The sequence below is a fragment of the Loxodonta africana genome, chromosome 6, assembly GCF_030014295.1.
Source record: "Loxodonta africana isolate mLoxAfr1 chromosome 6, mLoxAfr1.hap2, whole genome shotgun sequence".
NCBI lineage: Eukaryota > Metazoa > Chordata > Mammalia > Proboscidea > Elephantidae > Loxodonta > Loxodonta africana.
Window position 1 is genome coordinate 1988433 of NC_087347.1, and position 23157 is coordinate 2011589.

Consider the following 23157-nt stretch of genomic DNA (forward strand, 5'->3'; position numbering starts at 1 on the left):
ATGGGCTGTGGCACCCACCTGCTCCCTCTGCTGTCGCCTCTCAATGGCCACCCGCACGGCCCGCAGGGCAGGGTCTAGGGCAGCTGGGGATTGGGCCTGGGGCGGGGACAGCCCCCCAGGTCCGGGGTACGTGGTGTGGAGGGGCCTCTTTGGTTGGCCCAGCATCTCATAGCCTTCTGTGCTGCCGCTCTGCACCAGCTCTGTGCACCCCAAGTCTGCCTTGGCCACCTTTGGGGCGCAGAGAGGAAGGGACAGAGGGTGAGAGGGGACGGGGCCATGACTAAGTGGGACCTTCCAGCTGGACCCACGAATCCTCCAGACTTGCAGAGCATTTCTTTTACCAATGGTGGGGAAACTGAGGCAGCCCAGGGAGGCTGAGTGACGGGTGCCAGGCTACAAAGTTGGTGAGAGTGAGGCAACGTCTGGAATGCTCACAGGTGCCCAGTCCCAGCTCCACTCCCGAGCCCTGGGCCCACCTGCATCCTTCTTTCTGAACACCCTGAGTCCCTGGAGGGCTGGAGAGGGCAGGGGCACCTTGGTGATGCTGTTCAACACCTGCCGCAGAGCGTCCACTTGATCTCTCAGGTCGTCCACAGATGGCTGACCCCTGCCTCTCCGGGATTCCTGCAACTGGGGAGACTCCTCAGCGGGGCAGGCTGACATCCCCTCTGTGGGGCCATCCCGGTGGGCCGTGGGAGGCTGCCTGGCCCCACGTACCAGTCCTTGCACCTCCACTGTGAGGGCACGGATGGTGCCCTCCTTCTCGGTGTTCTCCTCTGTGAGCCGCTCCACCAGCTGCGTCTGCTCCGAGAGTCTGCAGAGGGGTGGGCATGGGGTGGGCAGGTGGTCAGTGCACAGCTCACGCGGCCCCAGGCCCTCCTGGACACTCTTGGCCTGCCTGCCAGAGATTGGTGCCAGTGCCGACCAGTCAGCTGCTACAACCCTGCCCAAATGGGCCTCAGTCCCTGCTCCAGTCAGATACCTCTCCCCTGCTACGTAATCTTCAATGGCTCCCGCTGTCTCAGGAATAAAACACTGACCCTGAGTCCAACATTCAAGGCCCCCATACTGGCCCTGACTCAGCACTCCAGCCTCATGCCAGTGGCTGCCCAAGACCCTGGCCCCTGTCCCCCGACACGGCAAACTCAACGCTCACCCCCTGACCTCTGACCTGGCTAGTCCCTCTGCCTGGAACACTGCCATCACCCTCAGTCTGACAGACTTGAATCCCCATTTCCTGGGGGCCCCTTTCTTCTTTAAGGCCCCTGGCTCACCCCATGGCACCGGGGCCACCTTCCCATGGCCCAGAGTCCTCGGTCAGGCCCAGGGATTGCCCTGCACAGGGTCTCCTGGCACATGCCTGGACCCCACTCAGGTGCTCCCTCCTTTTGGGCTGGGACTGGGGCACGATGGACTTGGTGGGCCACTCTGTAGGCAGGGAGGCTCAAGTTGGGTTAGCCAGGATACAGGGCCTTGTGGCTGAGAAAACACCAGAGGGGTAGGCTCTGTCACAGTGCTACCTCGGCCAGGGAGCCAAGCCCCAGAGGTAGGGCTGTGACACTCACAGGGCACACCCTAAACTCGGGGCCTTGGGCTCCTCACAAGGCAGGATAACCCTCTGCCCTGGCCTCAGCTCCTTAACCAACTGGTCTCAAAACACAGGCGCCTGCTAAAAAGGTCCTGCTTTTAGACCTGGGAACCCTCTCCTGGGAACCATGCGTGTGTTCACTCCAGCATTCTTTGGAATCCTCAAATGTTAGGGACACCCTACACTTTTGCCCCTAGGGGACTGGCTAAGGAGGTTTGGGCCCATCTGCATTGGGGACGTGGAAACCCTGGTGGCATAGTGGTTAAGAGCTACGGCTGCTAACCAAAAGGTTGGCAGTTGGAATCCACCAGGTGCTCCTTGGAAACCCTATGGGGCAGTTCTACTCTGTCCCACAGACTCGCCATGAGTCAGAATTGACTAGATGGCAGCAGGGTTTGGTTTGGAGTTGGGAACTGTCATGTCCCCACTGGAAACAGTGACTGTGAGCATTTGCTGCGTCACAGGAAGCATCCTGATGTTAGATTGCTGGGTGAAAATTGGACGCAGTGACGTGTCGCAGTCCCCAAGACCACGCAGCCCAGCAGACAGGAAGGACGGTGCTGGGACATGGTGTCGTGCCCGCCCAGCCACACTCGGAGCCCACCTGGCCTGCAGTGCCACCTTCTCAGCGTCCCAGCAGCCCTGCAGTGCCAGCATCTCCTGAACCTTGTCACGCAGCTGCTGCTCCTGGGCACCGGCCGCACTGTGGGCTGACAGCCGCAGGTTGGGGTCCAGGTTCAGGCAAGCCGTGTGCAGGCGTCGCGCTGTCCTGGCCGCCTCTGCCCGCATGTCGGCAAGACCCCTGGAGAGGCGGGGTTCCAATCACAGCTGTGCCTCTGCAGCTGTCTGGGCGCGGGGCTGGAGGCTCTAAGCCAAGCGGGGAACACGATCTGACCCCATCAGCCCTGCTCCCCATCCTCAAGAGAACACCCACATGGCATCGGGTGGCCTGTGTGAGTCTGGGGTACCTGACCCACCTCTCTGCTGTGGTCCCCCTCCTTACTCCCTGTGCCTGCCTGGGTCAGCCTGTTTACCCATTTCCCAGATGGTCACCCTCCTTTCCCTCTTCACCACGCCCACTGGGCACTGCACCATGGGAGGAGCCTTGCAGAGGGGCCGACACCCCTCCTCCTCCCCCACACAGGCCCTTGGTAGCCTGCAGTCTTGCAGCTGACACTCACCTCTCGGTGGCTGCTCGAAGTTCAGCCAGGTATGCCTGGAGTGCTGTGGCCTGTCTCCACAGAGGCAGGAGGTTCTGGGACTCCCCTGGGCGTGTCCGACAGGCCTGGATAGCAAGAGGTGTGTGTCTACTTCAGGCGAGAGGCCTAGGTGCTGCAGGGAATTGGAGCCCTGGGATACCATTCACCCCTCTCCCCGACTGTCTTCCAGGCTCCATGCCGGGCAAGCTCCCCAGGGTCCCGGTACCAAGACGCTGAACCACCCACCAATCTCCAGGTCCCGCTGGCTTGCCTGCCAGAACAGTGCATATGAACACTGGACTCCTCCATACCCCAACCTTGGCAAGCTGTGGCCCCCAGGAGAGCACCCTCAGCCCCCACATGAATGGCGGAGGGTTGCATGGCCCCCAGAGGCCCCGCAGAACCTGCTTACTGGTGGGGACCAAGTGGGGTGGGGTTTATGGTCCCACAAAGGGGCAGGGGTGCTGACTCAGCAGGTCTCACCAACTATCATCTGGAACTTCTCAACAATTAAAACCCCCAGAACCAAGACTTACTCAGCTATCTCCCCGCTGGGACATTAGACCCCTTGGGAAACTCAGCTCCTGTCCCCTGAGACAGGGTGGAGGACAGGGGTCCTTCTCTTTCTCCAGTCCCAGAAGATGCTGCTCTGACCTGAGGTGTGCTCGGTGAGTGGTCAGGTGTGGGGTCTGGCACCTTGGAGGTGCCACATCCCTACTGCCCCTCCCTGACTGTGACAACCCTGACCTCTTGATGAGCTCCTTCCCACGCTCTTCAGTGTTGCTTTCAGACCGAGTGTGTTTACATTCTGCCCATTCTTCAAGACCCATGCAAGCGCCTCTCTTTTTAAAGCCTCTCCTGATCCCCTCGTCCCAAATCTGAGGTCACCCCTACCCCACGGAGCCAAGTAACGCTTTGCTAAGTATCTTCTGTAAGGTGTACACTTTCTGTCTGGTACCAAGCCTTCTGTATACTTGTTTTAGCTGTGCCTCTACCCTACCCTGATTGTGATCATCAAAAGAGCAACATGGAGAGTCAAATGCCTGGACTGACCTGTCCAATAAACACAATTAAATCCATTAGATTCCATACTTAACAACTTCTTAAATTCAAGGATAGGTGGACCAAAACAGTAAGGAACAGTCACGTCAGAACGGGTGAAGTCAGGGACCCAAGAGGAATGTAGGCAACTTCTTGACAAACTGGGCAATTGGAACATCAGTTTCCTTGCCACAAGGGGCTCAGGGGACAGAGAGCAAATCCTAGGGGCCCCCCAAAGTGGGCAGGCTAATAGAGAACTCCTCACACATAAAGGTGATACCCCAGAATCTGCACTCTCAGAATAAGAGTTAATTAAAATACTCTTCTACACACACACACACACACATGCACGTGCACACACACACACACACTTCTGCAGCAGACTGTAAGGAAGACTTCCTGTCTAGAACACTGGAGTTGAGCAAAAGGGAAAAAAAATTCCTGTGAGTTTGGAGCCACAAGTTATCCATCACGCAGTTTGCAACTTGATTTCACACAATCTGGGTGGTCTCAAAAAGCTCAACCTGCAAATTTACTTCAAGTGACCCCAGGGACTGGCAGAGCACATGGGCATTGGTCAGAAGGAGATGCAAACCCTTTCTGGAAGATGCTACACTCATTCCAGCTTTCAAAAAATTCTCACAAAGTTCCAAGGAAAATAAGCAGCTCTTAGTTTTAAAAATCTCCAGAAATACAAGGAAACAAAGCACCATATCAACAGCCAGCAGAAACAATAGAATGAGACCCTGAAAAACTTCAGGTATTAGAAACTGCACAAAGAATACAAAATAAATGTTTTTTTTTTTTTTTTAAATATGCTCCAGCAAACAAGTGGGAGGTTTGAAAGTATGAGTAAAGAGTGAAATATTTGGAAAAGAAACAAACAGAACTTTTAACAATGAAAAAATTTTATACAGTACAGTTCAGGGTGACAAAAAGGAACAAAATATGAGAGGTTAAGATGTACAGATGATGGCATAAGAATGGCCAACATACATCTAATTGGAGCCCAAAGGAGAGCAATAACGAGCACAGACAATATTTACAGAGATAATGGTGCCTCCCCAGAAATGATGAAAGACACAAGAAGCCCAATGAATCCTAAACAGAAAAAACAAAATAAATCTACACATAGACACATCATAGAAAAATTGTAGAACACCAAAGTCAAAGCAAAGATCTTAAAAGCAGCCAGAACTGGACTACAGGACACAAAATGATACTGCTGAAGAGTGAGCTTCTTGGATCAAGCAGACACATGAGACTATGTGGGCACCTCCCATCTGGAGGGGAGATGAGAGGGCAGAGGGGGTCAGAGGCTTGCTGAATGGACACAAAAATAGAGTAGAGGGAAGGAGTGTGGTGTCTCATTAGGGGGAGAGCAACTAGGAGTATATAGCAAGATATATATAAATTTTTGTATGAGAGATTGACGTGATTTGTAAACTTTCACTTAAAGCACAATAAGAATTAAAAAAAAGGAAAAAAGCAGCTAGAGTGAAAAGACAAATTACCTTTACAAGGAGTCAGTCAGAATCAAAGGAGGCTGGAAAACTGACTTCTCAACAGCACCAATGGAAGCCAGATGACAGAGAAAGGATGTTTTTAAAGTGCTGAGAGGAAAACAACTGTCATCCAGGGAGAATATATTTCAAGGACAAGGGTGAAATGGATTCACGTTAACACCAGACTGAACTCTGGGGACTCCCTTCTCCCAGGACCCTTGCTGGCACACGTGCTGAGCGAGCCGTATGAGCTGTATAAAGTGTAGACCAGGCAATAGCCCATGAGGAGTGATCTGCCTCGAGTGTCTCCCCTACCACACCAACGTTCCATCATTAGAGATTACCCCTTGATGACAAACACAGCTCTCTCAGTGGCCACGTCTTCTCTTATGTCTCAATTGGTTTATGATTCCTTCCTTTCCCAACTCGGCGGGGGTGGGGGGGTAAGGAGGAGGGGGGTGGGGGGATGGGGTTAGGGTGGCAGCAGCAAGAGGGTCCACAGCTGCTGCTCTAGGGGCAGGGGAGTTGAGCCCCTCCCATGTGATGGCTCTGCCTAAGGACACCTTGTGGGCCCACAGTAGCCCAAGTAGCTGCCCTTGCTGCCTGACCTACGGATCCTCTGAGGTGGGCTTGTTTGGGGGGATGTCTGTGTAGAGCCCAGCCCGAGGCACAGGCACTTGGGGACCACCTCAGGCTTCTTCTCCACCTGGAAGGAGCCCACTTTCAAAGCAGCTCCTGGGGGAGAGCCCTGCCCACAGCACATGTGGTGGACACTGGGTTGTGCTGTCCAGATGCCCTTTGGTGAAGGGCTGCTGCCCTCGCCTCTGCTGGGAGGGTGTTGGGGACACTTTCAGCTCCCAGCTTCTTTAGGGACTGCCTCAACTGAGAGAGCTGCCTCCCTCAACACCACACCCCTTCCAGAGGGACCCACCTCCAGTGACAGATGGGTTCAGGGCCATGAACACCTGGACACTGCTCTCCCACAGGTGCTGACCCCTGGAGCACTGTGCCTTTACCACCAATGGCTCAGGGTTTTAGAAACTGAGCAGGTGAGCTGTGGAGGCACTGTTGGTGACCTGGCCAGGGTCGGTGGGTGACCGTGAGGCTCCAGGCTCCTCTGAGAGACCCCCTCCTGCAATCTGACCAGCACTGACCTACAGGGCCTCCTTCCCTCAGAGACGAAGGAGGTCCATGACAGGCAGGGCTGGGAGGGCCACCAGGGTGCAGACCCCCCAAGCCAGGACTCGGCCCCTCCATCACATTCTATTTTTCACGTCTGCCTCGGGGTCCTGTCTACCTCATCTCAAGGAGTTCTCCCCTCTAGGGGAACACCAGGCTTTCTCATTCCAGACTGCTGTGGCCAGGTGGGGGGTGGGGTTTCCAGAAGGCCAGTGGTCTTGCCTGCTGGAGCCAGCCCACCCTTCCCTGTTTTCTGCTGCCCCAAAGCAGAGTCCCCCAACAGGTGGGGGACGGGGATGAGCACCTCTTTCTTGGGCTGACGCCGCTCCTCCCGACGCCCCAGTTCACCCCTCAGACGCAGCACACCGCCTGCCGTCCTGGCCAGCTCCTCCGCCAGTGCGTCGTTGGCCTTCTTCATGTGCTCCAGCTGCTCCCGCAAAAGCGTGTTCACCTGTGCGAGGCCAGTGCTCCTGGACAGGACAGACCACAGCAGTGAGGTGGTGGGCAGGCAGGAACCTCAGGGCGGCCTCAGAGCCCCAGGCCCTCAATTAAGGGGCTCAAATGGCACCCCAGGCCTCCTGTACCAGCTGGCCCAGCTCAGGTGTACAGCCCTGCAGTGAGCCCAAGAAGCACTGACCACCTGCCATGGCCCCACATCAGCCCCCACTGAGGCCCAGGATGGGGCCATCCTCTGCACCCCTTCTCTCCTGAGACATGGCTCTTTGCCTTCACCGGCCTCTGATGTGAGCCCCTACTCTCACTCTGAACTCTCCTCTGGCCCCGCCCCACCTGCTGTGGCTAACAATCATGGTAGCTGGGAGGTGAAACTGGGGAGCTGGGGGCCCTGCTAGGTTGGTGGGGTCACTTCTGGGAATGGTGGTGTTACCACTGGGGCTCTGGGGCTATGTCACTGAAAGCCCCCTTGGGCAGAGGGCAGGACACAGTGGAGTCTGCCCTCTACCTCCACCCACCTGCCTCACCTCTGCTCGGCGGCCTCCAGCCGACCCAGAGCCTCCTCCAGGTCCACGCTGTGCTCCAGCTCTGACCTCCGCAGCCGGGCCTCGGTCGTCTCCAGCCGGGCCTGCAGCTGGAAAGGTGCGTAAGCCACCAAGCCAGGTGTGGACAGTTTGGTAAAAGCAGAGGCTGGAGTGGGCCAGGCTCTGGCCCTCCACACATCCAGTCAGGCAGCTGGCCCCACAGTCAGCACACGCTTGGGGGTGCCATCTGCATCAGGCCTGCCCCTATACCCGAGGGACAGCAGAGAGAGGGCAGGTGAGGGGCACTGGGCTGAGCTTGGAGGTGTGACTGATGGGCCCCTGCTTGGGCAGGGCATGGTGTGGGTGTGCAAGGTGGGTGGCCCACAGGTAGGGCTGCAGGGTGCTTGAGGTGGCTGGTGCAGCCTTACACCTGGCTCACAGGCGGGTAAACTGAGGGATGGGGAGGAGCCTCCAGGCCGCCCCAATGGCGGATTGGAAGTGAGGTCCCATGGACAACAGGGCTCCAGAAACCATGGGGAGCTTCCCTGCCAGGGGGTTTTGGGGAGCTGGCAGGAGGTACATGGCACTGAGCACAGCATTATGGCCACAGGGCCAGGGCAGAACCCGCTCTCTGGGCCTCAGCTTCCTTGCTGCAGCCTCCTCACAGGTGGGCTTCTGACCCTGCACAGTGCCTGGGCAGTGGGCACCTGCCTTCTTTCTCCGGTAGCCTGGGGATATGAGCCCTCACCTTCACTGCACGCCCTCCCACCCCAGTCGACCCCCACAGAAGGCAGGGGTTTCTGTTTTGTGTTGTTACAGAGCTTTAGGCCTTACCAGGAGTTGGTTGCGTCAGCAAGGGCCAAGGCCTGGTGTGAACGACTAGGCCCCTACCCCATCCTCTCCCAGCTCCTGCCTAGCTCCCCGCAGCCCTCCTGGGGTGCCCTGTCTCCTCCAAGAAGGGGGCTGGAGCTGAGGCTAAGGGGTGCAGGGCTGAAGGGTACCCACACCTCCTAGCCTGGTCCAGTCCCATGATCTGGCCCCCTCTGGCTGGGGTGCAAGTTGACCCCACCATCTCGGGAGTGAGGTTGAGGAAGGTGAGCATGGTGGAGGGCTGGGCGTGGTGGGTGGGCAGGTGGGGGTACATGGGCCCCACACAGCCCCCAGCAAGGTGAGAACAAGGGGCTGAGGGGCCCAGAGCAAGGCTGGTGGCCAGAAGGGCTGGGAGGGCCACTGGGGTGCAGACTCCCAAGAAGCAGGTGCAATTGCCACCCTGACCCCTCCACATCCCACCCCACTGACTTGGGGGCAACTTGAAGCCTATCCAGGGGCTCCTGTAGCGTCCAAGGGTGTCGAAATGTCCTGCTGGAGCCGAGCGTGGGGCGGCCACGTCTGGGAGCTGGGCGCTGACTCAGAGTTTACTAATTTGTCTACAGCGTTTCTGTGGCTTCTGTCCCCGCCACCCCAGGGCCGGTTCCCAACATCTCCCCACCCTGTGTGAGGAACAGCTTCCCCTTCCCACACACCCAGCCTGGGACACACAGAGCCTGAAGGAGGGCCTGGGGCTGGGTCTCCCCAGAGGTGAGAACGTTCTCATGGTTCCTGCCCCAGGAACTCCCTGGGAGGAGGGGCAGGTAAAGGGTGCACAGATGAGGGCTGGGTTTACAGAAGGGGAGGACCAGAGAATGGGGGAGGGGGAGAGACTTTGGGGGCCCATGACAGCAGAAGCCTCCCGGGGGCCCCACAGAAGGGAGGCTGCTTGGCCTGCGGGCATTAGCACTGGTCACTGGCCACAGGCCAGGGAAAGGGCTGGCCCCGGCTCAGGCCTGGCCCCAGCAGTGGTGGCCCAGCCCTGGGCAAGCACTGGCCCCTTCTGAGCCTCCGTTTCCTTATCTGGAAAGTGGGTCTTAGGTCCTGCCCCTCAAAGAACAGCTGGGGTTCTGAAAGAAGCCTGGTGGGGGCTGGGCCAAGCACAGTGGGGCTCTGAGCCCCCACCCTCTGAGCTGGGCCCCTTGCTCCACATTCACCTTGGCCTGGCCCTGCCTGTGGAGTGGCCAACACAGGAAAGAGGCTCTGGCCTAGCAAGTTTCTTCACTTTCCTGCCTCAGTTTCCCTGACCACACTTCAAGATCAAATAGGTTCCTGGATGCAGCTCTCTGGCACACTGGAAGGCACCTTGACCCCACTGCCCCATCTCCACCCTCAGAGGCCTGAAAAGAGGGCTGGGGGAGGGCCATTCCTCCCAGGGTGGGGCCAGATCCTTCCTGCTGGCCCTGCAGCTCCCTCCAGTGGGGCCAGCTTTGTGCTCAATCGAGCGGTCAGGCAGGCAAGGCCAGCCTACAGGACTCCCAGGCAGGTGGATGGGGACACGTTAATGCTGAGCTGGGTCTGGAGACCTCAGGGGGCTTTGGGGAAACCGCTTGCTCTGCCCTTCCCACCTTGGGCCTCAGTTTCTCCATCTGTAGCGCCAGGGTTTGGCTGCCTCGTGGCATGTTCTGAGACTCCTTGCACAATGCCCACCCCATGCAGGCGGCCCCAGCTCCCCCTCACACTCACCCGCTCACTGACTGCGTGGTATCTGCTGCTCAGCTCGTCCCGCTCGGCGCCCGCCTGGGCCAGCAGGTCCTCCAGCCGGGCCAGCTCTTTCTGCAGCAGCTCATTCTCCTCCCGCGTATGGGCCGCGGCAGCAGGGGGCTCCAGCACCCCTGTAGGTAGGGTACCCCAGTTCAGGGCCCTGTCCCCTCAGTCCCCTCAGCCATGGCACCTGGCCCCCAGGTGGGACGGTGGGCTGCCCGCCGGCTTCCCAAGTGGGGTCGGCCTCAGTCACTGGGCAGGGCCACAGCTCAGACCCCAGACACCCCAGGAGCCAGGGTGGGGACACCTGGATGCTCTGGGCCTGGCTTCCCCACTTGCCGGTGGGCAGTCTACTGCTCCCTCTGCCTTTATCAACATTCTTAAACCTCAGAAAGAACAAATCTGTCTTGGAAGAAGTACAGCCAGAGTGCTCCTTAGAAGCAAGGATGGCGTGACTTCATCTCATGTACTTTGGACATGTTGTCAGGAGGGAGCAGTCCCTGCAGAAGCACATCATGCTTGGTAAAATAGGGGGTCAACGGAAAAGAGGAAGACCCTCAAAGAGATGGATTGACACAGTGGCTGTAACAACGGACTCAAGCATAGCAAGGATTGTGAGGATGGAGCAGGACCGGGCAGGGTTGTGCTCTGTTGTACACGGGGTCACTATGAGTGGAACTGACCCCACCGCATCTAACACGAACAGCAAATCCAAACAGATCCCTGTGCCCAGTTGCTGCCCCGAACCTGCCACAGCAGAGCCAGCGGGCCGGCCTGAACACGGGGGTTCCTGCCTGGTGAGGCAGCGAGGCCACGGTGTCAGGGCGGCCAGGCCCCACCCCTGTATCAATTGCTTTTCTAAATACCTAGTGGGGTTTCCTTTTCCTTCATGCACACGGCGAGTGTCCCAGGTCCTTCAGAAGCTGCGCAAACCCTTGCTATAGCAGACGGACCCCTGGGCCCCCCCATGAGGGTGTGAGCCTGGCACAGGCTCCCAACATGGACCGACTGGGAGCCCAGGTGCCCAGGTGTGAGGGGTAAGGATTAGGATGGTGCTGTGGTGGTGGGGGGGCCCCGCAGGGCTGGGTGGGAGGCAAGAGGAGCGTGGCACAGCACCGCCAAGCGTCTGTGCCCCCGGGGGCCAGGCTGATGAAACGTCAAGGAGGAAGGGGTACATTTAGACTGGCGGCCACCTAAAGCAGGTGCAGATGCAGCCTGGCTTGGGGACAGTTCCTGTGGTCTCAGGGGGACCCCGCGAGCGTGGACAGAACACCCCATGGGCAGCCCTGTGGCACCACGCCCCACCAGGCAGAGGCAGCCCCAATTACAGGCCACAGGGCAGTCCTGGCTGGGGGTGTGCTTTGGCCCCCAGAAGCTGGACCCTAGTCCGCTGCCCGAGGTTCCCTGGTGCCCTCGCACCCCCCTCACCTTTCGGCTGCTCCTCGCCCAGGCTGCCGGCCACGATCTCACGGATGCGGACAGGCACGGGGGTGGGTGACGCCTGCTGGCCTTCCCCCCGGACAGTCAGTGCCCGGTCCTCTCTGCTGGCCATGGGGCCCAGGATGGTATCCTCCAGTCTCTGAAAAAACACGGGCCCGGAGACCCTGGTGCTATTGTCCCTGGACAGCTGCCTGGCACCCCTCTCATAAGAACCCCACTGGAGTTTGTGAAGGCCAAGGGCCCGCAGAGGACTGTGCCAGGCTGGGCAGGTCACCCAGAGCACTGTGCCTCAGTTTCTCCACCTGTCAAGTGGGACTGCTCTGAGGAGCGGCGAGTAAGGTACTCAGAGGATCAGATCTGAAGAACACCTGGCCAAGACCAGCCCTGCCCTGCCCCATCCATCCCCTGTGGGCCGGGCTGAGCGCCATGCCTGTCATCCAGAATCCTCCTCTCAGGGATGTTGGAGGCAGGCTTGGTGCCTTGTTCACAGGTGGGAAACTGGGGCTCAGGCTTGCAGATAACTGTCAGGTAGAGCTGTGATGTAAGCCTCCACATCCCCAGTGGCTGGTCCTTGGGGCTGCTGAGCAATGGAGCACAGGGTCCCCAACCCCCTCCCACCCATGGGAGCAGGCAAGGGCTCACAGCTTGTTTGCCCAGCTGGGTGGGATGGGTACCTTTCTAGATGGTACCCCAGAATCCATCTAGAAAGGGAATCCTGGTCTCTGAGCAGGCACATTCTCTTGGCCTGGGGCCCCTTTGCTCCTTGGGGAGGAGCCCAGCTGCACAGGCCATAGTGGACCTGGAAGTCAGCCTGGGCAGGGCGTCCCGTGGGTCTCAGCAGGGTGCTGATTGGAGAGGTGTCATGAATTGAATTGTGTCCTCCGGAAGTGTGTGTCAAGTTGGCTAGGCCATCAGTTCCAGTATTGTGCAGCTGTCCATCATTTTGCGATCTGATGTGCTTGCCCTGTGTGTTGTAAATCCTAATCTCTGCCTGTGGTTAACGAGGCAAGATTTGGTTATGTGAAAGAGGATTAGGGTGCGACGCAACTTTCTTACTTAGGTCAGGGCCCTGATCTGATGTAGGGGGAGTTTCCCTGCGGTGTGGTCTGCATCACCTTTATCTTGCAAGAGATAAAACGGGAGAGAAGCGAGCAGAGAGAGAGGGACCTCCTACCACCAAGAGAGAAGAGCTGGGAGCAGTGTGTCCTTTGGACCTGGGGTCCCTGTGCTGAGTAAACTCCTAGACCAGGGGAAGATGGATGACAAGGACCTTCCCCCAGAGCTGACACAGAAAGCCTTCCCCTGGAGCTGGTGCCCTAAATTTGGACTTCTAGCCTCCTAAACTATGAGAGAATAAATTTGTTTGTTAAAGCCACCCACTTGTGGTATTTCTGTTACAGCAGCACTAGATGGCTAAAATGGGGGGAACTGGCAGGGCCCAGCAAAGCTGGAGCAGGAGTGTGGGTCAATACGGGCCCATTTCAAACCAGCATGAAACCTTGGGGAACAGAGGGCCCAGCAAAGTCACACAGGGCTGAGGGCAGCCCCAGCCTCCCACCCTTCTACCTCACTAGGACGTCAGAGTTAAGGCACTGGCTCCAGTACTCAGGGCAGTGTGTGTGTGCTGGGGTGGGGGGGCGAGGGTTTTCCGGGCTGCAAAGCTGGAGTCCCCCTGCTTCCCTGCCCCCAGTTCCACAGCCTTCCCTCCCTGTCACCTGGGAGCCCTCTCCCCATGGCCAGCTCCCCCATGCAACCCCCCCTCCCATGACTGCCCAAAACGACCTCCTCCCAGCCCAGGGTCCTGGTGAGGGACCCCTCCCCACCAGTCTTGCCTTCCTGCCACCTCTCCCTTCTCTCCCTGAAGACCCTTTCCAGGCCCAGCCTCCTCCTGGCTCTAACCCTAGGCCCCCCAGCTGGGGCTGGAAGAGAGGGTTTAGAGGGCTTCCTGTCCTCTCCTCCCCCCTGCTGCTCCCCCCTCACACGGGTCTTGCAGGGCAGCTTCCCCATCTGCTCCCCACCAGGCCGGCCCCCTCCTGGGCAGATACAGCCTGCCGAGTCATCCCCAGACCTGGGTGCTGCCCAGAGAGGCGGGAGGGCACAGCCAGCAGCCCCCCGGGCAGGCCCTCATTGAGTGCCCCCCCCCGCCCCCACCAGCCTGAGCCCATGGCCTGGGTCTGCCTGCCCTCATTTGGACTTGGGCCTTACTGTTCACTGGTGTGGGACTGGGGTCCCCTGGGTTCCCCAGACAAGCCCTCAGAGTCTTACTTTGGTGGGCAGTGAGGGATGCCCTTGCCCTGGGGGCGGGAGGGGGCCAAGGCAGAGCTGCCCCCCATCTGGAAGCAGCCGCCTCCCAGGTCCTCTGACGAGGAAACAGCTGGAGGGCCCACAGCCATCACCTGCCCAGACCCCTCATTTTACACGCGGGGAAGCTGAGGCCTGGGGTGACGAGAACTCCCCAGAGCCCACCCTGCGAGGCCGGGAAGGACGCGCCCCTTGCCCGCCTCCTCCGCAGCGGCCCCCTCGCCTCTCCCCGGGGCATCCTTGGCGCCACCCGCTAACGGGAAAGCAGCGCCGCATGGACTTGACTCACTGCAAACGTTTACACAGGGTCACTATTAGCCCAGACGTCCCAGGAGGCGCTGGGGGCGTAATGGGTTCCAGCTGTGGCCGGGTGCCTGCGACGGGCCGGCCGAGCGTCGGCGGGGGGCTCGGTGGGGGGCCGCGCGGAGGGGTGCCGGGTCCCCTCCTCCCCCGCCCCTGCCGCCCGTAGGGGGGGCAAGAGGAGGGGGTCGGCTGGGAGTGAAGGCTGCCCCGCCCCCACGGAAACAACAGAAGGGGGCGAGCCCGAGAAGTGAGACGGGAGGGGCGCGGGGGAGGGGCGGGGGGGACGCGGGGGGAGGGGCGGGGGGGACGCGGGGGGAGGGGCGGGGGGGGACGCGGGGGGGAGGGGCGGGGGGGGCCCCATCTGGGGGATCCCAGGTCTGCGCGGACCCCCGTTCCGGCTGGGTCGGGTCCCTCCGGGCTCTGCCGCCCGCCTCGCGGCCCGAGTCACAAGGCCACGACCTTCCTGCCCCTCGTGGGGGTGCCGCCCAGCGTTCCCCCGTCCCCGGCGCCCCAGGCTCCTGTCGCGCTGCGACCTGCGGCACAGCAGATCCCGAGCAGGGCGCTTCCCCCCGCAGCTGGTGGGTCCTTCCTGGTTGGGGCTGGGGGCTAACGGGCACGGGCGCCCAGTTCTGACCCGGACAGTGCGCGAAGAACCTTCTAGAAGGCCCATTGGGAGCCTCAACCGAGGCACCGCCTTGGATTTAAGGACACCGGGGCTGGCCATCCGTTTTCCAGAAGACCCCAGACTCAGCTGAGTCCCGCCCCCATGGTCGCGCTGCTGCCCCAGCCCCTCCTCCTGCGCTAAATGCCCCGTCTCACTAGCTCTTGGGTCCTCGCCTCTGGCTCTCAGTTCTGGGCCTGGGTCCCGCCCATGCACGACAAGGGGGTACCTATCCTCCTCCTCATACCGGCCACCCCCACTCGGGCTCTCTGCCTGGGCGAAGGGTAGTCCCCACCCTCCTCGGGTATTCCCCCACCACCAGGATTAGAGAAGGACTCCCCGCTAAGAAATAACTGGGGTCCCAGCTCTGCCGTCAGCGTGCTGCAACCCTGGGCATGTCACCTGCCCTCCTGAACCTCAGCTGTGCCATGGCCCTCAGTGTCCCTTTTGTGAAAAGGGGGAGGGTAGCCCCGGCTGCCTGGGCCCCAGAGACCCTGGGCATGGAATTTGCCAACGGTGGAGCGTGGCTGCTGGGAATGGAGCAAGGGGCAACCGGCTGCTAGAGGTACTGGCAGTTGGACCCGGTGCTAGGGTGACCTAGAACCCGCAGCCCCCACCACCATCGTCCATGCCAGGCCTCGGAACCGTCCCGGTTAGCGGCACCATCTGGGAAGGGCACGTGGAATGGAAGCTGCTAGCAACCCTGGCTCCCCCACCTCCCCCAGGGGTAAGTGTCCTGCTGTGGACCCTGTGGTTCTAGGCTTCTGGGGCTGCTGCTGGGTCCCCTCCTCCGCTTCCCCCTCAGATCCCGGCTGAGTACCGCCGATCACCGGACGGTGGGTCCGGAAGTCGCCTTATCCTATTGGGCCCTGCAGATAGGCCAGGGGCATGACCCACTATTCAGGGTAGTGGGTCGGAACCGGTGCCCACACCGCCCAGCCCAGCGCTCTGCACACAAGGACCCGACCTCTTGGACCAGCCTCTGCCCTGGGTCGCTGTGGGCCACCCCATGCCCCCCTTCCCCGCGCCTTGGGCGTTATCTTGGGGCGCTCCTACAAGGCAGTGGTCAGGGCCACCTTTTGAGAGGAGGTTGGGGTGACACTGAGACCCCCGCGGGGCATAGGGCCTTCCTCGCCCTTGGCACCACACTGAAAGCAGAATGCTGTGGTTCTTGACGTGTCAGGTTCCTGTAACGGGGCGGGGGGGCGGTAAGTCCAATGGGACCCCCTCCCCCCCAACCTGCAGGGTAGGGCGCTCAGGCAAGAGCAGGAGGGCAGGGACCCGGGCACGACCGGTCCCCCGCGTGGCGGTGTAGAGTCGGTGGCGGGGGGCTGTACAGATGTGCCCACGGCTTCTTTGAAGCCCCCACGGGGGCCGCGTGCGGGGGTGGGGAGACTGAGGCCACAAGCGCTTTGGAAATGTGACCTTAGAGCGATCTCCGCTCACGGCCAGGGTCAGACCACCGTCCCCAGAGACTCCTGGGGTATCTCTGATTGGTGTTATGTCCTGGTCCGCAGCGCAGGAGGATACATTTGCAAAAGGAGCCCAGGCATATCTGGGGGCGAAGAGGGTGAGGCCCCCCCCCCCAACTCTGGGTTCCAAGTTAGGGGCACCTCCGGTGGACCAGCCTAGTGGCAGGTAGGAAAAGACGCCAAAGCCCCTGTTTAAAATCACTTCAGGAGAGGAGATGCCCCGGGGTGACCCGACTCAACCAGGACGCAAACCCAGCCCCCGTACTCGGGTGGGAGCGGGGCTGAGAGCGCCGAACTCCAGAGGTGCCTTGGGACGGGGGTCTGCAGCGGCGGAGCTCACCAGTGCCACCGTGTGGTCGCGCGGGGCACTGCAGGAGGGGCTGCCCGGCCCCCGCCCTCGGCGCCCAGGATGGGGACTTTGATGGGCAACAGGGGCTGAGGAAAAGAAGACAGTGACTGCTTGGGCAAAGCCAGGGAGTCAGGAGGGATGCCCACGAACATCGAGTGCTCAAAGTTCCTTCGCACTTGGCCATTTAGCAAGCGTTGTCATATCCCTGAATCCTGCAACTTCTCACCTCCACTTCACTTGCGAGGAAGCCGAGGCCCAGGAAGCTGGGGACTTGCTCAGGGTCACAAGGGGCAGCGTGAGGACTGGGACCCCACCTTGAACCCCCAAACCAGTTTCGAGTGAACCAGCGTTGCTAATGCTCACAGCCTGGGCCCTCTGTGCAAGACCAGGATTCACGCAGAAACACGCATGGCCCCGGCAGGCACTGGCAGCCCCACTCCCACTCAGACCCCCAGCTTCCTGCTGTTTCTGCTGGTTTCCGCACCGGCGCTCCCATGCTTCTGCCTGCAGGCCCAGGTGGCCGTTTGGGCTCCTTCCAGGGGCAGGCTCAGCTGGAGGGCACATCTGAGGACAGGGCCTGCGGCCCGGCCTTCTTGGCCTTCTGCCCTTGGCCTGCGCAGAGAGGGCGCTGGCCAGAGCCTCCTGCCAGGTCCACTTCCTGAGGAGAATGAGTGGCTTTGTGTCCCTCGAGCACCTGGCTCTAACATGCTGCCTTTCAGCAGCTGCTCAATTCATGTCCCTGTGTGTTTCCAGCATTTGGCAGGGGGGGTCTGGGCATCACCCCAGGGACAGGAGCTTATGTCTCCAGGGAGGGGGTTTGGTCCTCAGCTGAGAGCTAATCCAGGGTGCTCCTGAAGGGAGGCACCAAAGCAGGGGCTCCTTCATCTCTGCACCCCCAGCCTCCAGCAAGGCCTCAGACACAGCCCAGGACACAAGTGACCAAAAACCCAGCAGCAACTGCCAAAAGTATGAATCACTAACTCCACGTTACTCAGAACAGGCCTCTTCAGAGGGCAAGGGCCCTGTCTGTCTTGTTTGTTTCATGTCTCAGTGCCTACATAGGCTTCCTGGAGGAGGTGGCCTGTGAGGTGGACCTTAGAGGATGTGTACGGGTCCAACAGTTAGGGAGCCCAGGTACAGGTGTCCAGGTAGAGGCAGCAGTGGAAGCAAAGGCACACAGACAGGCAGCTGGGCACTAGCAGGGTCCGGGGGTTATGGGGAACAAGGCAGGAGACCAGGTAGAGCCCGGTTGTGAGGGCCTCAGAGGTCCAGCCAAGGAATGTGGGGCTGATCCATGACAGCGGGGCTGGGGCGGGTTCCTGAGCGGGGGCTGTGGCCCGTCTGGCTGGCACAGCAGTGCTGGCTGTATGGACACCAAGGGAGGGCCTGGGAGACTGGGAGACCAGACTCTCCCTCCTCCCTCTCTGGCTTACCCCCACAGGGCTGGGCACTTCCCAGGGACTGGCAAGTACTTGCTACACCACAGCCCACTCTCAAAGCAGTCACAATTCCGGTTCCACGGGCAGGCCACGCAGAGACCACCTGCCTCACTCCACCGTACAGGTGGGGACATTGAGGCCGAGACAATCATCGGCAGAGTTGGAACCAGAACGAGGACTCCACACAGCCTTCCCTTCTGACTCCCATCACCTCACTCACCTTTCTGCCTGTATCTCCTGACAGCACCTTCCCTCCCCTCCTTGGTACCTTCCCTTTTCCTCTTCCTCCCCTTCATGCCTCCCCACCTTGTGAACATGTGTGTAATCTCTCTGATCACAGAGCTTCCACCCACAAGACCTATCGTCCTTCTTGTGAGTGATTCCCAGGGCCCTGTAAAACCTGTGGGTGGAAGCTCTATCCTCAGAGTTAAAATCCAGGGACACAGGATTTGCCTTCCAGGAAAGATGAGAAGATGCAGGAGGACGCGGTGAGCTAACACTCCGTCTGCAGTGACTAGAACAGCCCGTTAAATCATTAAGCTCGTGTTTTAAAAGACAGCTAAGAGCTATGAAAGCACCGAGGAGATGGATTGGAATGAGAAATGGGATCCATTCAGAGAGGAGAGGTGGGTCGGCATACGCTGGAGGTCATGGTTTGAGCTCAGCCTAAACAGGGGGCACTGAGGAAGGAGACCAGCCAACAGAGCATCCAGGAGGTACATGGGGCCGGAGTGATGAAACTGCGGTGACAAAGCTGAGGAGCCTAGATCCAGATGTGGCTTCTCCTACAAAGCGTTTGCTAATTTTGGAGGTCATTGAGGAGGCTGAAGAGGGAGCCCAGCATCTCTGCCAGGCAGAGGAAGTGCCCTTCAGTCTCACAGTGCTTAAGAAGCAAAGGCCCTGACAACAAAAGGCCAGCTCAAAAGCCTCCAAGGGAGTGGTGACTTGACACTAAGCATCTTGAGTGTCTCTCCGCCTGTATCCTCACTGATTCTGGGGAGATGGTGGGAAGGTTGCTGTTGGGGAACAGAAAACCAGCCAGGATTTTGACATTCCCATGGTACTGGAGGGGCAACATCTGAGACTTGAAGGGTTCAAACACACTGCTGGTTTGCCTCTCAAGATATGCACAACTTTTGAAGCATCATGGGGTGAACACACCTGAAGGCTAAGCTGAAAGCCTCTGAAGGGCTGAGAAGACAATGGCCCACTAGGCTGTTGTGTGTGCCTGAGGGACAGGGACAAGCCAGTAGCAGGCTGGCTATTATCAGAACTGCAGTGAAACAGGCAAGCTCAAACCCAAAACAGCCCCCAACTCCATCTGCTTAACACTGGAAAGATTAAATCTCCCTGGTGAAATATGATATCCCCTGGAGCTGATAACATTCTTTTATACACAATGTCTGGCATACAATAAAAAATCAGTAGACACTCAAAGAGGAGAGACAGAATGACTGATGATAGGGAAAATCAAACAAATCAAAGCAGATGGTCCAGATGTTGGACTTAGCTGTCGATGATTTCAAATTAACAAAGATTTACTATGCTCAGGAAAATATAGGCAAAATAGGTGAAAGGTTGAAGAATTTCACCAGAGAAACTTTGTGGGTACAGCAGAGTAGGCACAGCAAAAGACATGTTTAGTGAGCTGGGAATCAGGTTAATAGAAAATACCCAAACTAATCAACAGGTAAAAATGAATGCTAAAAACAGATAGGGGTGTGTGCAAAAAGTCTAACACACAAGTAATTGGAGTCCAACAGGGGAGGAGAGAGAGAATGTGACAGAAGAAATACTGAAAGATGTGATACCCAAGAATTTTCTAAAAACTGATAAAAGGCATTCAACTTATAGATTCAAGAAGTTTAGCAGACCCCTAGCTTCTTCAGTGTTCAAAAACCCAATGCACTCTATTGTACTGACAGTCTAAAAAAACCACAAATCATGTCAACTGATGCAGAAAAAATTTAACAAATTTCAACACTCATTTGAGATGAAAGCTCTAAGCAAATTAGGAAGATAAGGAATATCCTCAATCTGCTAAACTATAGCTACAAAATACATTGAAGCCTGTGAGAACTGGAACTCGACAGGGCTGTGTTGTTTTTCTGGGTCTCACAAGTTTTCCACCTGTGACAGGGTGCAGTCTTACCACTTTTCTATCAGCCATTTTAGTGGAAAACATTTGAGTTTTCCTTCTCTGACAAATTCTGGCTTTTGCAGGTTTTCTGTACCTATAGTTAAGATCATATTTAATGGAGACAGACTGAATAATTGCCCCCGTAAAACTGGGCATAAGACATGGGCGTCAACTCTTGCCATTTTTACTCCACATTGGACTACAGGTCCTTGCCAGTGCAATAAGGCATTAACAAGTAATAGAAGGCAGGAAAGACTGGAAGGGAAGAAGTAGCCCTTTCAGTACACAAAGACAACATGACAGTGCATGTAAATAACCCTAGAGAATTTATGAGACAGTTTCTAGAACTAATAATACACGCGTTTAGCCAACTCACAGGATTCAAGGTCAATATATCAAAAAATAAATACATGTAGTAGCAAGACACAACTGGAAATTGAAATAAAAAAATACCATTTATAGATTAAATGCAACCCTAAAATACTGACAGGTTGGTTCTAAAAAATACATGGAAATACAAAGGACCTAAAAAAAACCCAGTGCCGTCGAGTCGATTCCAACTCATAGCAACCGTATAGGACAGAGTAGAACTGCCCCATAGAGTTTCCAAAGGACCTAGCATTGTTAAAAAAAAAATCTGAAAAAGAAGGATAAAGTTGAAGGACACACGCTGCTTGATTTCAAGATTTCTGATAAAGCTGCAGTGACCCAGACAGTGTGGAACTGGCATAAAGAGAGACAAATGGATCAACAGAACAGAGGAGAGATCCCCCAAATAGACCTAGACCATTGCTGTGTTAATTTTCAACAAAGGCACCAAGATAATTAGGTGGGAGAGAGAAAGATCAACTTAATAAATGATGTTGGAACAGCTTGATATCCATACGGGAAAGAACGCCTCATACTATATATAAAATTAACTAGAAATGCACCATAGACTTAAACATAAAAGAAAAATCCGGAAAATTTCTACAAGTACACATAGGAGAAAATCTTCATAATTTGCGGTAAGCAAAGATTTCTTAGGACACAAAAGGCATGAACCCTAAAAGAAAAAAATTAGTAAACTGGACTTCATGTAAGTTAAAAATGTCTGCTCTCCAAAAGGCATCGTTAACAAAAATGAAATGGCAACTAGGATACACAGGGAATTCTTACAACTCGAGAATAAGAATATTAACAACCAACTTAATAAATAGGCAAAAGATCTGAACAGACACTTCACAAAAGAAGAGACAGGAATAGCCGATAAGCATGTGAAAAGCTGCTCAATGTTTTTAATCATTCGGAAATCAAATCCACAACAATTTGATGCTTGGTCCATGCGTGTAATTAAACTAGATGTAAAAAAATAAATTAAGAAAAAAGGTCATTCGAAAATCTCTAAAAAACCAACCCAAACCCATTACCATCGAGCTGATTCTGACTCATAACGACCCTATAAGTCAGGGTAGAATTGCCCTACAGGGTTTCCAAGGCTGCAAACCTCCTTGGAAGCAGACCACCAACCAGATCCTTCTTCCGTGGAGTGGCTGGTGGGTTCGAACCGCCAACCTTTTGGTCAGCAGCTGAGCTATTAACCACCGCACCACCAGGGCTCCTTGAAAATCTCTACGTGTTTGGAATATACCTCTAAGTAACCTTCGGGTAAAATAAGAAATCACAACGGAAGTTAGGAAATGGAAAATAGTTTGAACTGGATAATAATGAAAATTATTATATCAAAGTTCTGTTATCTGAAAACTTGTGGGATGCAGCTGAAACCTTGCTGAGAGGGAAATGCGTACATTAAAGAAGAAAGGCTGAAAATCAATGCGCCGGACACTCATCCCAAAAAATTAGATAAGCAAGAAACTTAAAAACCCCAAGAAATTAAAAGCAAGGAAAAGACATAAATTCATGAAATAGAAAAATAAATAAATACAGTACCAACAAATGACCAGTGCCAGAAATGAAAAAAGGGGTGTCAGTTCACATTAGGGTGACCAGCTTGTCCTGGCTTGTTGGGGACTTTCTAGTTTTAGCACTGAGGATCCCAAGTCCCAGAAACCTCTCAGTCTCGAGCAAACTGGGACAGTGAGTTGCCCCACCTCAACTCTGCAGACATTAAAAAGGCAGAAGATGAACGACTTTACGCCAACCCATTGAAAAATTTATATATAATGGACAAATTCCTATGAAAATACTATTAACTCAAAGTGAGCCGAGAAAAAGTATCATCTGAAAGGCCCTGCAGCTATTCCAGGAGCCAGCCACAGGATCAGAAGTCTTGCCTCATCTGCGTTCCTCCTCCGGGACTCTCCCTGCCCCCACCACTGTCTGTCTACTCTGGGACAGGACCTTCCAAAAATCCGGGAAAAGCCATGGGTCCCTCCAAACCATTCACATATGCCCCGGCCACCCCTCACTTCACAGAGAATTTCAGGGTCTGTGCGCTCTCCCAACCCAACTGTGTCCGCCCAGGGGCCGAAGGTAAGAATCTTTCCCACACCTGTCCCAGGGGAGCGCCAATGCCAACTCTGAGATGCAGAGTGGGATCTCAGGATGCTGTGCAGATGTTGCTGGGGGGGGGCGCTGAGGGGGAGGGAAGTCAGGGACGGTTCTGGGGCGTGGGGGCACACTCAGTGCACGGAGACTCCACTCCTGGTCACCCTCCAGGCTCCCCATCCTCAGGCCACACCCTTCGCAGGTCCTCAGCTTCCCCCTCTGTCACTGGAGGGGCAGAGGACCCCTCAGCCCCCCGCGCAGTCTGGACAGGCCTATCTGGGCATCTGTGGCGCCTGCCTGCCTGCCTGCCTGCCGCTGGCCCCAGATGTAATTGCACCCAGATCTCAATCACCGCAGTGCAAATAACAGGTGTTGGTGGGCGGTCCAGCAGACCTGGTGGCATACCCTGCAAGGCTTCACCTGGCTTCCAGATGACAATCTCACACACGTGTCCCTCAGCCATGTTTACCCAGCTCCAATGCCCACCGCACGATATCGGCACCAC

General features: G+C 56.9%; 1 protein-coding gene across 1 annotated transcript in view; it reads right to left on the bottom strand.

Annotated features, from left to right (window-relative positions):
• CROCC2 (ciliary rootlet coiled-coil, rootletin family member 2) overlaps window positions 1-18177 on the bottom strand; it is a 60757-nt gene extending 42580 nt beyond the window's left edge. Inside the window, exons 1-14 of the mRNA XM_064287379.1 lie at window positions 18020-18177; window positions 16813-17244; window positions 16503-16653; window positions 16005-16160; window positions 14127-15038; window positions 11480-11639; window positions 10043-10191; window positions 7493-7599; window positions 6817-6982; window positions 6241-6247; window positions 2770-2854; window positions 2193-2390; window positions 718-814; window positions 19-228 (exon numbers count right to left, since the gene is read on the bottom strand). Of these exons, the coding sequence (XP_064143449.1) occupies window positions 19-228; window positions 718-814; window positions 2193-2390; window positions 2770-2854; window positions 6241-6247; window positions 6817-6982; window positions 7493-7599; window positions 10043-10191; window positions 11480-11639; window positions 14127-15038; window positions 16005-16160; window positions 16503-16653; window positions 16813-17244; window positions 18020-18177 (2988 nt within the window). The remainder of the gene's footprint in view (window positions 1-18; window positions 229-717; window positions 815-2192; window positions 2391-2769; window positions 2855-6240; window positions 6248-6816; window positions 6983-7492; window positions 7600-10042; window positions 10192-11479; window positions 11640-14126; window positions 15039-16004; window positions 16161-16502; window positions 16654-16812; window positions 17245-18019) is intronic.
• Window positions 18178-23157: the final 4980 nt, after the last annotated feature.